The 16476-nt window shown below is 40.8% G+C and overlaps 2 protein-coding genes across 6 annotated transcripts in view; one reads left to right on the forward strand and one right to left on the reverse strand.

The window, feature by feature from the left end:
• Window positions 1-9567, reverse strand: part of PLAG1 (PLAG1 zinc finger) — a 52018-nt gene extending 42451 nt beyond the window's left edge. For 2 of the 3 annotated variants that reach the window (XM_055546035.1, XM_055546033.1), the window contains exon 1: window positions 9335-9567. The gene's annotated coding sequence lies outside the window, so the exon portion shown is untranslated. The remainder of the gene's footprint in view (window positions 1-9334) is intronic. The other variant, XM_055546034.1, reaches the window with a different exon arrangement.
• A 338-nt stretch (window positions 9568-9905) lies between these two features.
• Window positions 9906-15991, forward strand: CHCHD7 (coiled-coil-helix-coiled-coil-helix domain containing 7). 3 transcript variants are annotated; one of them, XM_055546037.1, is made up of 5 exons: window positions 9906-10059; window positions 11189-11455; window positions 13151-13220; window positions 14787-14885; window positions 15029-15940. In XM_055546037.1, the coding sequence occupies exons 3-5, from the start codon at window positions 13167-13169 to the stop codon at window positions 15134-15136; spliced, it is 261 nt and encodes an 86-aa protein (XP_055402012.1). In that variant the 5' UTR covers window positions 9906-10059; window positions 11189-11455; window positions 13151-13166; the 3' UTR covers window positions 15137-15940. The 3 variants fall into 3 exon arrangements, with proteins under 3 accessions (XP_055402012.1, XP_055402011.1, XP_055402013.1); XM_055546036.1 differs by lacking the exon at window positions 11189-11455 and having other exon boundaries at window positions 9914-10059; XM_055546038.1 differs by lacking the exon at window positions 11189-11455 and having other exon boundaries at window positions 9932-10059; window positions 15844-15991.
• The last annotated feature ends 485 nt before the right edge of the window (window positions 15992-16476 follow it).

A 16476-nucleotide genomic window follows, 5' to 3' on the forward strand; every position in this document is an offset into this window, starting at 1 on the left:
CTATCTCTTTCATTTCTTATTTTATTTTAGTCCTCTTTTTTGGAGGGATGAGTCTAGCTTAAGGTTGTCAATTTATTTACCTTTTCAAAGAACCAGTTTCATTGATTTTTTTTCTATGATCTTTTTAGTCTCTATTTCATTTTTTTCTCTAATCTTTCATGTTTCCTTCCTTTCTTTTTCTAGTTCCTTGAGCTCTTTTCCTAGTTCCTAAAATATCTCTAAAAGTTAGGATGTTTCTTTGAACAAGAAGATATAACATCTATGAATATTCATGTACCCAACATAGGAGCCCCTAAATATATAAGGCAAACATAGGGAGAAATACACAGCAATACAATAATAGAACAGAACTTTAAAACCCAACTTACACTAATGGTTAGATAATCCAGAAAGAAAATAAGGAAATATCAGCCTTAAATGACACATTAGATCAGGTACACTTAATGCATATTTGCAGAACATTCTATCCAAAAGCAACAGAATACACATTCTTCTCAAGTGCACATGAAGCATTTTTCCAAGACAGACCATATGTTAGGTCACAAAACAAGTCCCAGTAAATTTAAGAGAACTGAAATCACATCAAATATCTTTTTGGAACCACAATGGTATGAAACTAGTGGACAATTACATGAAGAAAACCAGAAAATTTCCAAATATGTGGAGATAAAACAAAATGCTACTGACAACCAAAGGGTCAAAGAAGACATCCAAAGAGAAATTAAAAAACAAAAACCCTTGAGATAAATGAAAATGAAAATGGAACATACCAAAATTGATGGGATGCAGCAAAAGCAGTTCTGAGAGGTAAGTTCATAGCGATAAAGCCTAACTCCAGGAAGAAGAAAAGCTTCTAGCATATATTTAAAAAGATAACCTTTTAGCTATAGATTAAGAGTATTTCAAGATAGGAACTTCTTTTAAGAATAACATGATCTAGGGAACAGAAATTCTTATTAAATAAAAGCAGTTAAAGTTTTAAAATAACTATCTTAAATAGATTATAATGTCCAAAAAGAAAGGGTTTTAAGGAAAATACTGTTATACTAATAAAAAAATAAAAAAGCCTAAAATATCCCTAAAGTAGCAAATGCTTTAATGATTAAAATTTCAAATGCAATGAATATGCAACTGATAAGAGATATAAGCAACACTAAACCATTCATCTCCACTTTTCCTTGAAAAATAAGTATAATAATTGAATGTTAATAATTACTGAAATAATTTTGCCCACATATTTAAAAAATACATTTTCATTAACTATCAAAGGATAGATGTTTAGGAACGTCTGTGAACTACCAGACTTTCACATGTGTTCACTTTTATTCACAAACTTTTGAGGCATACAAAAATAGATTCGGGTACAATAACAACTTTCAATTAAAATACCCTATATTTCAGCAGTACATCAAATTATCTAGTTAAATATTTAAAACCATCATTCTCTGTCTAATTAAAACAATTACTTGATAGTTTATTTTCATTTTGATTTGGGTAAGTGATTATGATAATATATTTTACCTGTAATATCTTTTAAGATATGATGTCCACCAAATTATAACTAAGGGATACCTGTCTTATTCAGTTTTTTTATAAGAAAGCTAAAGCAGCTTATATTAAAAGCTAAACCTGATATGTGTACTCTACACAGGGCATAGTTAAATCAGTTATTTATTGCATGACAGTAGCTCTGAGAATGCTCAAACTTTATGAAGCAGAAAAAGAAAACTATAAAATATCACTAACTGCTGTTAGAGGCATGCCTTATACCCATGGGCCAGTTTGTTTGAGCCATTTTAAACTATTCCAAATAGGAACTACTAAGACTGCTTCCACCACTCATAGTATAATTAACTATTTTATTATATATCTAGTTCTATTTTACTGCTGAGACACTGTGTATTTGAATAGTAATTTTAGGTAAAATTCTATTAATATTAGAAGAGGAATATAATTGACATTGAAAACTTACCCAATTAAATTACTTTAGACAATAACAAATGAGAAAAACACATGAAAAATATTTTCTCAGTTTTATTCAGAAAACAATTTTAGAAGAAGGGGAGCAAATTCATGTTTGAGATATAGTTTATAATCAGATATGATAATCATATTAACATTTACATTTAAGGTTATAATAGATCTTATCTAAACATATAAAGTGACAACTCTCCCATACACTGCAAATTTTGAGCAAATTTAGTTTTAAAGTAAAGGAGCTAGTTTCTCTTCCTTGGAATGGAACAGTTAAAGAAATTAAATTTAGGAAATGCACAAAATAGTTTTAAAAAGGTAATGTACCCTTATATAAAATAATGTTTTCATTTCATTGTCTAAAGTTGATAAAAATAAAACCTATTAGTGTAACTGTTTTAGAATATGATGAAAAGTGATGTGGGCTCTATGTAATTCCAGCATTAAGGCAATACAAGGAAATAAAATCAAGTTATTGAGAAAATCTACTAGTCTAAAATTCAACTGGTGCTATTTTGAACCTGCACATTTGAACTACCTCAAACTTTCAGGTTCAATTTCTTAAAATTCTTCTGATTAAGAACAATTCAGTCAACTTTTTACTAAAATATCTTCAAGTAGAAAAAAATTGATTAAAACATTTTTCTAATTCTGCCTATTAGTCAAAGGGACTAAATTCCTCATTCTCCGACTTCTGGCTGAACAGTCTCCAAAAATGTATCTCAAAACTCAAGGCTCTAATGTCAAACTATTGATTTAAAAGATAAAATTTTTCAAAAAATCAGATGGCAGCCTTGTAGTTGTAGCATTTCATCTGACAATTAACATTTCCATATTCAGAAACTAAAAGATAGGATACCATAAATAACCAATAAACAATGTGCAATTCCAACATTGGTTTGACACAATAATTCAAATATTTAATATTTGAAAGCCTAAAATGAGTCTCTGACTCTCAAAAAAAGGTAGGGCTCAAGGCTCTGCAATAACAGATAACCACAGTCTGCTGAGACCCTTGAAGAAAAGACGCCTCCTTTACCCTCAAAATATTTTCTAATATTAAAAGAAAATTCCACTCTTGAACACAATACTGTAATAGATCTAGATTCTCCTTCAGAAAATCAATTGCTAATTAATAAATGGGGAAGAAAATTTCTTTAAATGTCGGCTTACCCCTAAAAACACTTCAGAAGTCAAAAAGTTTGTGAGTGTTCTCATCTTTACCTTATGAAAAGCTTTTAAAATGTTACTGAGTCTGGAAGAAATGACTTAAATTGCCCTAAAAAAAGTCCACAAAGTACACTGTTCTTAAACTAAGGTTTTAAATTTTATTTCATTAACTTAATGGGAAGTTTTAAAGTTTCTGATGAAGACTTAAGAAAATAATTTTCAACAGTTTCTAAAATTTTTCAGAACACTTCACTTAGGTACACATTTGAAATAATCTTTACTCTTTTTTAAAAAAATAACAAAAAATCATTTTTCCTTATTTAAAAATAGAGTATTCCAAATAATCTCTACACATTATTCTTAGAGTTTAATTTAGTTTACTACAAGTCTAAAGATATGGAGGAAAAACTGGGGAGGAATCTATTTTTAAAAGGTTACCATAAACCAGCAATTTGTATTAAAAATACTCTCTTACAGATTCCCCCAGTTAACACTCTCATTTTGGGGGAGTAAATTTACTATCATTTGCTTTATAGTTAGTTATTCTGTATTCACAGAAGTCAAATTTTTAAATTCACCACGATTAAATCTGATATTCTCATATACCTAGTTCTTTCCCCATTAATTTTGGACATTTCCCCATTAAATTTAGACACTTAGGTTCTTATAATACACTTTTCCTTACAATTTTTTTTAAGAAAAAAAAACATCAAAAAGAACATTTTTGCTTTATAACACATTCATATTTCTAGGTTTTCTATGTATTTAGATTAGGAAAAAGTTTTCACTTAAAAAAAACACAGGGAAACACTTCATGCAAATTGCTCCTCCTATTAACCTAGGATACAACTGCCTAAATTCACTCCTTCTACATAGGCATACCCATTTCTTGGGTTGCCATCTCAAATTCCCCCCACACATTGTGGTTAGTTTTAATGCCATGTCCCTGCAGTAACTCTGTTTACAAGACATCCAGGGACTTTTCAATACTAACAATTTTAATGCAGTATCACGCCACTTCACTTTTTAAAAATGAGATATTGTTTTCTAAAATTGGGATTTTGTTCTCTGATAAGCATTTAAAAAAAAAAGAACAAAAACCTTAACACTTGAACAACACACACCATTGCATACACAAAATCAGAAAGCAAAAATACCAAAGCACCCTTGGTAGTTCTTCATCACCATATCCTTGTCAATACCACCCTGGAGGGAGGAGGCAGAGACAGGTGGACACCCAGGGTAGAATGTAAGCTACTGGGCACTAGGCCAAGCGACTCAAAACTAAAAATCAAATTATGCCCCTGCAATAATGGCTACTAGGCTTTCATACATGAGTATTTCTCACAACTCCAAATATTAATAACTACACATCAATACTTTCAGAAAATGTTACAATGTAAAATTTTGCATTTAATTTCTCAAATTAAATTTGCTAATGAGATATTAAAGTTGCCCTGTTATAAAAGAAATGTAGTAACACAGTAGATGTCAGGTTCAGGCTTTTTCAAAAAAAGAAAAAAATTAGGTACTGAAATACACACAAAAGTAAAAATTAGTTACCTCCAAGTGGTCCTATTATAAAATGGAAAAGACTTCTCCTGCATGAATTCTAAAATCATAGTTAACTTTCAGTTCATCAATTCACTGTACCCTGCCCTCACATTTAACTTATTTGTAAATACTTTTCCAAGGCTACCTAAACACTTACTAATTGGTTAAATATGCTGCCTACATTAATTCCTGTTACAATTAAAGAAATTAAGGGTCAGTTTTTGCTCCTCTGCAGTGTCTGATATATTTTCAAAGTATTTGATGTTTCAGATAAGGTGTTCATCAGGTTTTTAAAACAGTTAAAAAATGGCTCAAGGGACAACTGTTAGCCTTTTTACCTTGAACACATTCACTATCCTGGACTTTGTTGAACACATTCAGTTGTTCTTGCCTTCTTCTGAAACTCTTCCTTTACTCAAATAACTTAACCAAAGAATCTAAGATGTTATCAATATAAAGAGAAAATTTCTATTTATTTCCTATACATTTGGAAACACATCAAAAAGAACAAGTATTCCAGATTGTGTAAGTAAAGCTACTCAGTAAAACTTTTTTCTTGGGGGGGTGTGTGTGTGTGTATATGTGTAACAGGTAACTTTTCAGACATATTAATTTTCCAAAGAACAAGATTCTAAATAAAAAACATTAAAACATTCCTGGAAGGAACCAATATTTTGATTACACAGCTCAAGGGGCAAATGATTATCAAAACAAAACTTCAAAGACAGCTATAGATACATGTTTTAGTTCTCAAGCTTTTCAAATCTCAAAGACAGCAGCATTATATTTCATTCAGCAAATAACAATTTAATCCTTAGAAAGGAAAATTTCCAGAATACCAAACCAAAATGTATATAGTGACAACCAGTATTATATTAAAAACAAAGGAAAAAAAAGAACACCTTTGTATGATTTTAAAACACCAAGAGTACACTTACAACTTTGAAAATATACTGATAAAAACATATTCACTAATTTATTTAGCTATAAGATGTGTTTATTAAAATATTTAGATTGTAATAAATATGCAGATGTTGAATTTTATCAGAATTAGCCCATATTTATAAATCATCTTCCACAGCAGCTAAATTCCTTATAGAATGTCCAATAGCAAAATTAGAAATATAAATTTCAAATAAGCATCTCCAGCTATGAGGCTTCTCTAATTCTACCTGAAATAAAGATTATGAGTATACAACAGCCTTAACTTATTTCTGTTAATTGGTACAATTTAATAGTAGCTTCAGAAAAAGGATGTTGAACAGGTAGTATTTCTTAGGCATTACAAAAGCTCAGTACAATCAATTCAAATGAGGAATTATGCTATGTCCCAGCTAAATAAGACTCTCCAAGGAATTACAGGTTTTATACTTGTGTGCTCTGAGTGTATTCTCTGATTCAGACAAGTAGCCAGGTGTGTAAAACCCAAACATGAAGAAGGTTTCATACCACCTTTTGTGATATTAAAAAAAAAAAAATCACAATACCAGCACTTTTATTTAGGATGACAATAAATTAATCGTAATGTGAAGTGTCCAAGCAAACTGAATAACTCCATGGTCACATGTAATTGGAAGAAATACTTTTCCTTCACATTTACAGAAACTGAATTTATTGATGTTAGTAACGGGTTTGTCAAAGTGGCAACTATTCAAGATCTAAAAGTCTCACTTATTTTAAATCCATACTGAATTTGACTACTTACAGTCAATGTAACTGTCTCCAGCCAAACTACAATGAACATGTAAGATAAATTTCAAAGGTTTTATAAGTATTAATGGCATCATGAAATCTCTGCAAAGATTATTTGGGAGGGGGGAGTTTCCCTTCTCCACTGACAGTTTAATCACTTTCCAACCAATTTTGATTTAATAGTGGTTCATGGGATTAATTTTTTTAATGAGTTCTTAGAAAGTTGCAATTGCTTCCAAAATCAGAAACCACACTACACTGATGTAACTGCTACTATGGAGGTATTTACAGAAAGGTGCAGGTAAGAGTTCAGATGTGAACACAGGTTAACGTACACCAGACTTCAAAATAATAATTTGTAAAGTATGGCCAGAAAAAATATTCTATATAAGAAGTCTAAAAATCCAGTCCTTATATTAATCCATTTCTATAAATCATAAAAACAAAGGAAAATAGGCATCTATTCCAGAAACTTCATATACCTGTGGAAAACGGAACACAAGTAAATTCTATTCAAGGTGAACCTTAATGTCCAATAGAGTACAGCACACAACTTACATATTTTCAATTTTGAAAATATTGTGAAAATCTAAGCCATCAGAGTCAATAGTAGTTTATGATCAGTAAACATTTCCTGTTAAATAACACAAATAAATTCAACTTAAAAGATGCAAACCGGTAGGTCACAGGACTTTAAAACCTTTTCATTTCAGAGGCACAGAGTTACTGCACATGTATAGGATGGGGCTTTAAAATGGGTATGCGTAAACTTTTCCATGGTGTTGGTGTATGTGCTTTTTTTTTCCCTTAAAGAAATGCCTACTGCTTACAGAGTAAAAGAATCTCCACCACTCTGTCTGCAGTTTTCAACCAGAAGTCCTCAGTGTACCTTAAGCCAAACTGAATATTAGGTATTTTACAGCTTTTACAAAATGGCTGTAAAATCATGTTATGGGCATACACAGCTCTTTGATCTCACTGCACAGAATTCATAACTGTTCAATAATGCTATACCATTACACCACACACCTTAAACTATTTCCATTTTTCCACAATTCCTTCCAAAATCAGCTTCCAGAGCACAGCAATGTAACATGCAAAGTTCCTGGGAGGGCTTGTTACACAAAAGAACAGCTTGGAAACAAACTGATCTACACAATATCCATCTTCTGTTGAGCCTGCTTTAGCCCTCCTTTCCCTCCATCACTGCTAAAGGTGGGTGCGTTTGAGTCATGGAAAGAGGAGGCTCTTCCATCACCACACCCTCCCAGCACCTCTGCTGCTGGTCCTCACGCAGGGCTTCTGTGTAGGTGATGAAAAATCATAAGAAAAGAGAAGCTGTCCCTTTAAAATGCCCTGCTCTGTCCCACATCCCACGTGGAAACCAACATCAGCAGCACTTTCCCATTAACTTCACTGTGATGCAAGAGGCACCATCCTTTTCTATACATAAAACCAGAAAACCTCGGCTGGACATTCTATCCTGAGGATGAGCAGGTGAAGCAAACGTGTCAGGAGGCGAGCAGCTCAGTAACTCCCCACCCCACCCCAAAAGGTGCTCCAGTCTTGCACACCAGCCTCTGTGTGCACCACCACCTCTCTACCCCTCCTCTGTAGAGCCTAGTTTAAAGAAAGGAGGGAGCCACCAACAAAACCTGAAGCATAAATGCGACGAAAATGCAATTCAAAGCCGAAAGGGTTTATTCTTCCAATCACACATATTAACTCTATTAAGAAAATGGCATCACTTTTTTTTTCCACCGGGGGGGGAGAAAAAAAAACCCGCAACGATCATTAAAACAGAGTTATAAAATAGCAAATATAGTGTTTATCTTATGTCAGATCAGCCCACATTACCAATAAGTTTAGCAGTTTCTGCACTACCACCTCCCCCCCCCTCCCCCTCCTTCTCGAGCATCGGATTTTCACGTTTTCTCATTGTCGGTTGAGTTATAAAAGGCTTTTGCCCTTCGAAAGTTTTGAAAAAATAAATAAATATTAACTCCTTGGTCCCTGCAAAGTCAAAATGGACTTCAGGGGAAAGGCGGTTCATCCTTTTACCTTGAGCGAGAAAAGGGGGAGCATCCCGGATTTTTTGGGATTTTTTTGCGATTTTTAAAAAATTTTTATTTGGTTATATGCCTGAGTTCTCCCTCCATTTTGGTTGTTTATGATACTGACAACAAGCTGTCCCTGGTCTGTGCAGATCTCCTGCTTTCATTTAGCACCCCCCTCCCCCCCCGCAGCCACACACCCGGGGCTCACACCTCCTCGCAGACCCCGCACCCCGACCCCGACTCGCCCACCTGAGGAAAGGGCGAAAACAAATGCATTTCTCCAAAAAAGAAAAACCTCTTTTGAAAAAAGGGGCAAAGTTCCCCCCAAGTCACTCCAAGTGCCCCCCAAATATTGCCGACTGCGGGTTTCCGCCAGGCCCTTTGGGGACCCACCTTCCCCCGGGATGTTTTGGTAGAAAATGCGGAGAGTTTACTCTCAAAACCGAATTTATATTAATTTTTCCCTTATTTTTCGGGTCTCTAATGTCTTCCGCTCTCGCTGCTGCCGCTGCCGCTGTCACAATATTCGCAGCACCAGAGAGGAGGCGGAGGAGGAGGAAAACTTTTCAAACTTTCCAGACCCTGAATAAAGGGGTTTTTTTTTTTCCCACCGACCTCACCTTCGGGTCTCCAGCCGCATCGCCCCCTGCCCTGTCAGAAGCGACTTCGGGAGTCCCCGCACCCCCGCTCGATTATTTTTATTTTATTTTTTATTATTATTTTTCTCTCTGGGGTCCTGAGCAGGGGCTGAGAGCAGCACAAACTTTTTCCTCCTCCTTTCGCCGCCGCGGCTCCTCTGCCCCCTCAGCGAGTCCCATAATTTAAATAACCCTGATATTTCTCCCGCTAAACGCCTCTCCGCCGCCCCGGACCCCGGGAGAACTCACCGCGGGGCTTTAACATCCTCCCTCCGGCCCGTCCGCCGCCTTTACACCGCCCGCGGAATTTCTAATAATTTTTTTCTCATATTTCGGGCTGGACGCGGCGGGCCTGGAAATTGTTTCCTTACGCCTCTTTCCAGCAGCCATTGTAGTGTATGCGCTGCCCCTGCAGCCCAACTTGCAGCTGCCGCCGCCGCCGCCGCCGCCGCCGCCGACGTCGCGCCCACCGCCGCCTCCCCCGGCCCGCTCGGCCACCGCCCCCGCCTCCCGCCGGCCCGCCTCCTGCCCCCGCCCGCCGCTGCGCCCTCCCTCCCCGCCCTTCCCCGCGCGCTCCTCCCCGGGGCCGGCCACTGGGTGCCACCGCCGCCGCAGCCTCGCGCTCCGATTGGCCCGCCGCGCCGCCCGTCAAGCCGAAGTGTTAAGAGGCGGGCCGCGGCGCGGGGGGCGCGGCGGGGCGGGGGCGGAGGCGGGGTCGCGAGCACCGCCCCGCCCACTCCTCTCGTCTCGGCCCTCCTCCCGCCGGCTGGGGGCGGGGCGAGGCCCGCCCGCCCCCGCCGAGCCGGGCCCCGTTCGGCTGTCAGTCAGGCGGCGGGGCGCGCTCATTGGGTCGGCGGCCGCCGCGGAGCGGGGGCAGCACGTTGGGATGCGCGCTACTTAAGGCCCAGCTGCGTGAGCCATTGACGTGTTTGGAGCTGGAGACGGCCTGGGCGCTGGCGGAGCGGCCGCCCGAGGTGAGTGGTTTCCCCGCCTCCCCCCCACTCCCCCCCCGCCTTGCCCTCCGCCGCGGCTGCAGGGCTGCGGGAAGAGACTGGCGCGTCCCGGCCGCCGCGGGACCCGCAGTCGCGTCTCCGGCGTGAAGCCGCCTCCACCAGGCCTCGCCTAAAGCGCGGGCCTCTTGCCGTTGCGCTTCCTCGTAGCAACGCGGGTCTCCTCGGGCCGGGGGCGAGGGAGATGCCCCCTGCCTGGGCACCCCCAGCCCTTCCTTCACCCTTGCTTCTCGGCCTTTGGAGCGTAATCGCCCTCCCAACCCCCTGCCCGCGCCCCCAGTTCCCTGCGTTTTCTTCGCCCCCTGCCTTCTTGGGTGCCGTCGAAAGTGAGAGCAAGGTGTGTTCACCTGCGCCCACCGCTCACGAGGTTGGACGGGCAGCTATCGGGAGGCCGCGGGCCTAGGGCTCGCCTCGCTCCGGGATCTCCTCTCGCCTTCCCCGCCCCCTCCGCAAGGCCACCCCGACTTCCTGATCCGCCGCCTGCTCCTAGACATATGTTGAAGGCTCGAATGCCTCGCGGGACGCGTTGCGGGTTCCCGACGGCTGCTCCTGCGGTGGGGAGGCCCGCAGCCCTGCCTGGGCTCGGACAGCCTGGAGCGCGGGGCGGTGGTGGCGGCAGGGGGCCTTGGACGGGTCAGGAGCGTTCCTTTCTCTTGCAAAGCTGCTCCGAGTGGGGACGTGGAACCACTGGATGGAAAGTCAAGAAATACTTTTTAAAGCATTTTGCCCTTTGCAAAAAAGAGTTGAGCGCTCTCCCTCAAACGTGCTGTGCTTTTTTGCGCCCCCTCCCTCAAATCGTTGGTTTCTCTCCCACTATCCTCTGCGGACAGAGCTTAGGCACGTTTGTTTGTTACCTTCAGAGAGTAAGTAGATAAGGCCTCCCTAGCGGAACACCCGCTTTCAGCCCGGGTCCTCACTGTAAACTGACATTTCCTCTTCATTTCCAGTTATTACATGTGGATTCGTGCAGAGCAGGTTGACAGTCGGAAATCCAACTTAGATTGACTGGTATTTAGAACCCGGAAGGGAAAGGAAAGGAACGGTGATTAAACTCCTACAGCAAACCTGATTCAGTATATGTAATGTTACCTAGGTGGTGTGGTTTTTAAAGAATTTCTAACCGACGATGGTGATAAAAAGTAGAACACTTTCACGGAAGGGGGGCAACCTGAGTTCAGTCTGCGTCCGATCATTGTTGAGATTACATCCAAGGAGTGTGAACAGCGGAGCAGAGCTCTGTGCTCAGAACACAGGACACACGTAGACAAGAAAGCCGTGAGTTCATTTTGTGGCCTCACCTGTCTTAGGAAGAAGTCAAGCCTACAAAGGAATTCTGTGCGGGAGAGGAAGAAGCTTCTAGGTACAGTTGAACAGCATCTTGAATTTTCTTCCTGTCAAGAGATTTCTGTTAGCTAGGTGTACTCATGTATTGGTCAATGAAGATCATAACATAGAAGGATTACTTACTGAAAGGACGCAGAATGGTTAGACTTTTTTCCATCCTTCTTTGCAAAGGTTATCCCCTTTAGCTTAGACATACTGAGCTTGTAAAAGAGAAACGGAACTAGTTGACTCATGATCCTAGAATACCTCCACTTTTCAGGAGCTTATGGGGATTTGATTGTTTTTCCTGAATGTACTTTATTTCTTTTAACATGGCTCATATTTTGTGATGGTCCCATCTTGGGGAGGGAAAGTAGAAACCACTTTATGTAAAAATTCAGAGCTCTGTCTAGTTATACTGACTCAGTTTTTTATTCATTGGTGTTTCGGGTAGGTCATCCTACATTATTTGCTGTCTTCTTTGATCTTTAGGTAAAAGACAGTTAAGCTAGAGCAGGATTCAGGAGTAAGTTCCATAAAGTTAGCGCAGACCATTTAAAAATATTTGTGGGTGGCTCATTGATAATATGCCAATGTGTTGAAATAAAGAATTGTGTTTAATTAACAAGTAATTGAGTTTTTTAAAAAAAATTCTCTTTTAGTTCATTTCTGTGATGGTGTCTTTGAAGATAACAGACATACCAATTTCAGTTAGATTCATTAGAGAGGGCATTTGTCCTGGGAGTATAGGTGACGTACTTGTTATAAGAGTATATGATTTGACTTGGAATCCCTAATTGGCTCTTGAGAACTGTGATCATCTTTAATTGATAAAGGCTCCTCCAAGCTGTATGCCTATAGGGCTTTAGCCGGAAGATGAATGTGCCACAGTGGTGTTCCCTCACTTCCTTTATCCCCGTAAGTATCAGTTAAATAGAAGATGCTTTTGGGAAGTTAAATTTCAGATTTCTTTTTTTTTTTAAACTTTTCAAAAAGTCCACTGAGCAATAACTTTGGTGTGTGTGTGGTGTTTTTTTTTTGGTACATTGGCCAACACAGGACAGGCCACAGAGTAGACATTCAGATACTTTAGTTGACTTGCTAAAGTTGGGTTGTACTAAATTATTCCACCCTTATTTTGTGTGCTAATCAGTGTATAATAAGGAAGTAATCATTAGAGTGCATGCTGTATTTTTGTTTTGTTAATACATTTAATTGCTTAGTCTATAGATACTGTTGTCTTTTAGTCCCTGAAAGTCAGTCTGACTCTGCGACCTTGTAGACTATAATCCACCAGGCTCCTCTGTCCATGGAATTCTCCAGGCAGGAATACTGGAGTGGGTTGTCAGTACCACCTCCAGGGGATCTTCCCAACCCAGGGATAGAACCCTTGTCTACTGCATTGGCAGGCGGATTCTTCACCACTGAGCCACCTTTAGAAATAGGAGTAAACTAAAACTGAATTTTAGCAGAACTGTCTTTTTCATTTTAGTCAGATTTCAGTAGAGGCACTTAAACAGTTTAAACAAGGTGTTTGTGCTGAGGCATGAGTCAGTGTAGAGGAGAATCACATCCAAGTCTTCATTCTGAAAATACAGAGAGCGCGTGAGTTCCTCACTAGAAAATCTTTATGCCAGAGTTAACTTTTCAGGTACTGTACTTGTGCAGTTGATGAGGCTTAAGTGACTCGTGCGTCATCCCCTGTGTTCCCCTTCCCAACCTCTACCTGCAGGGAGAAGACACTTAGGATGCCCCTGGTGACACGGAGGCTGAGGGATCCTGACGTAAACCCTTGCTTGTCGGTAAGCTGGTTGGCTTTGAATTGTCACAAGTATTATGTTGGAAAAATAAGCATCTTCTGATTTTGTGGGCATCAGTTTTCTTCAATTCTTGAATAAAGTTATTCCTGTACAAGAAACATTCCTGGCCTGCGTATCCTTATTTCACAAGAGCATTTTTAGATATTCATCATTTAGCTGACAAAGACTCATCTCTTTTAAGTTTCCCTAATTTGTAGAGCATACAAGCTTTTAGTTGTCACTCTTAACCCTAGACAAGCATGTGCAACACTGAGGAAATTCTTGAGTCCAAACTTGCAAAGTTGGAAAGTAGGTATTTTTAAATGGTTACTGAAATTTGTTTTGATAACAATGATTTCATCATGTCCCTGAGACCACCTCGCTGAGAGTGAAGGGCTGATAACTGAATTAGAGTATTTAAAGCCTGAAGGTTTTCACAAGGGTATCATGTAAACAAAATGTTTGGTTGTTATAATAAGCTTTTATTGGCATTTATTTGGTACAATTAGCAGTTCTTGTGGCATTGTCATCCTTGAATAAGGCAGCCATTGGACTGGTGCTATGAAAATTGTATTTCCTGACTCATGTGCATTTTCCAAATATACACATTTGTTAACTCTTTGGCGTGGAGTATTGGCTTTGTTCTACTTGAACTCTGTTTTCAGCAGCTTTCCTAAGTTGCTTTAGATGAACCATGTTTCTCAGATCTGTGAAGCAAATTACTTGCCCTTAATTTAAAGTTTTCCTTTAGATGACTTCTCAGAATCATGCCTTTCACTCTGAAGTTTGTTATCCAATCTACTTGCAGTTCAGACAGCTAAACTTTAATTCCCAAATGGCAGCTACCCTCCTTTGAACTTGTAGCCCTGTGTAGCTCACTTCAGTTTTGAAGTGATATTAATGATACCTATTAAAATTACTGACATAATAGTGTATTTACTTGCGTAATGGAGTGAATGATAGCCAAACATACGTTGAGATGAATGTCATTACTTTAATTTACCTTGTTGTAGACCAGTCATTGGTTATTTACTCAGGGTCTCGAAACCACCTTAACATCAAACGTTCAAGTCCAGGTGAGAACTTGGAGGAGTGGAGAGCTGCCCTCTGAGTCAGGAGATGGCGTTTGGCTTCTGCTGTGCAGCAGTGATTTTTTTTTTTCTTTTGGCCCTGCTGTGCAGTCTTAGTTCCCCAACCAGGGATTAAATCCAGGCCCGTGGGAGTGAAAGTGCTGAGCCCTAACCCTGGACCCGCAGAAAGCTCCCTGCAGTCATGACTGAGCACATCGAAATTGAACCTTGCCTCAGCCGCCTCGATAAATGGTTACTGACTGATCTCATTCAGTGCTTCAACTCAAATTCCTGTGAATCAGATACAGAGAAAACTGACCCCAACTATGAAGAGGCAGGTGTTGTCCTTGAGCATAACGGATGCTGGGATAGTTGGAAAGCTAAGTCCGTTTTGAAACTATCTCCAGTTACCTGCTTGGGACGCAGCTACAGAAGTGTGTGTATCTGTTTTTTAGATGCCACTCTGCCTCCTAAATGCTGCCTGTCTTACATTTTTAAGGAATCGGACGCGTCTACCAGATGCATGGCCGAAAACAACTATGACAAGGAGAGCTGTTCTTCTCACTTCTTGAAGTACAAGAACTGCCGGAAGTTCTGGGTAAGCTTGGCTCGGTCACCTCTGTCAGAACTCATTTGTTATGCATGAGTCTGAAGCCTGAGGTTTGTCAGAACCCACCACCCTTCCTTAGTGATGGCTGTGGGAAGCCCAGCTTTCTGACCACATCCCCCGTGTGCCCTCAGGACCCTTGGGCACTCTCATTGGGTGCCTCAACCCTTCCCACGTGTGAGGATTCAGCTCCAACTGAGGTGGGTCTTCCTACGTGGATCAGTATCTCGCCATCATGTTAGTTTTCTAGATGTGGATGGAATGGCGGGCTTGCCCTGTCACCACGTGTATCCAGCTTCTTTTTCTGCCTCCTCCCCGACTGCTGCCCATGGTCCCCATTTTCTCATATATATTGTAATTTCTGCTTCTCTGAGCACCGGCTCCAATGGCTTCCTTTCCCTCTGCTCACTCACTTGTTGTGGTCACCTGTTGGCTTCTTTGGGCAGTTGTTCCTGAATTGGTGGGCTGTGCTCCTGGGCTGGTAGTTCAACACTGTATCCCCATCCTAGTAACAGGGGACATATTATTCCTGTGGGAATAATGGGGCTTCCCTGGAGGCACAGTAGTAGAGAACCTACTTGCAATGCAGGAGATGTGGGTTTGATCCCTGGGTCAGGAACATCCCCTAGAGAAGGAAATGACAACCCACTCCAGTATTCTTGGCTAGGAAATCCCATGGGCAGAGGAGCTTGGAGGGCTATAATCCATGGGGTTGCAAAGCAGTCAGACAGGACTTGGCATCTAAACTACCACCACCACCAAGGGAATAATCACTTCTTTTTAATGGATAATAATCTCAAAACATTATCTGGAGTCCTAGAATTTATTTTCTGTTTTTTATTAACCTGCCCTTTTATGTTTCCTTTTAGAAGATACCCGATTACTGGCAGTTGATTGGCATTTAGTATATGACTGATTCTGGTTTCTTCTCTTTTGTACATACGCACAGAACTCTGTCATGATCCAGAGAAGACAAAACGGAGTGAAGCCGCCCATGCCCACGGCAGCAGAGAGAGACGAGATCTTGGGAGGATTGGGGAAGATGCCCTATTGAGTGCTTGCATTAAAATTATTTATTTAACTTAGGAACAGATAAATATTTTTAATAAGTGGTTACTGCATCTTCATAAGACTTTCCAGGCCTTACCTAGACAGATCTTGGATTCCTCAGGGGAAGCCCCGTGTCCTCCACTTCTGCTCTCAGTGCCGCAATGAGAGCAAGCCACCCCGGCTCTGCCACGTCCCCGACTTCAGAAGACTTGCTGAATGCAAGGGGGCCTTAGGAACAGCTCAGTGGAGAGTTGAGCTTTTCTGCCAGGTCTCGAGAGAAAGAAGTAAGATGCAAACAAGGGAGGGATTAAGGGGGTGAAAGGGAGGCAGTGTCTCCAAGGAAGAAGTGATGTGCGTGACAGCACGACAGGAGGGCGGGCTGGAGCCACGTGTGGAGAGCAGTGTGTGGACTGTCCCCCTGAAGGGGAGGTGGGGACTGAGTGGTGGGGAGAAGACTGGACAGCAAGTTCAGGGTGGATACCCGATGGGCCTCAGTCTCAGGCATGTTACTAAGGTCTCTGCCCTGATCTCA

The sequence above is a fragment of the Bubalus kerabau genome, chromosome 14 (genome assembly GCF_029407905.1).
Source record: "Bubalus kerabau isolate K-KA32 ecotype Philippines breed swamp buffalo chromosome 14, PCC_UOA_SB_1v2, whole genome shotgun sequence".
In the NCBI taxonomy this organism is placed as follows: Eukaryota; Metazoa; Chordata; class Mammalia; order Artiodactyla; family Bovidae; genus Bubalus; species Bubalus kerabau.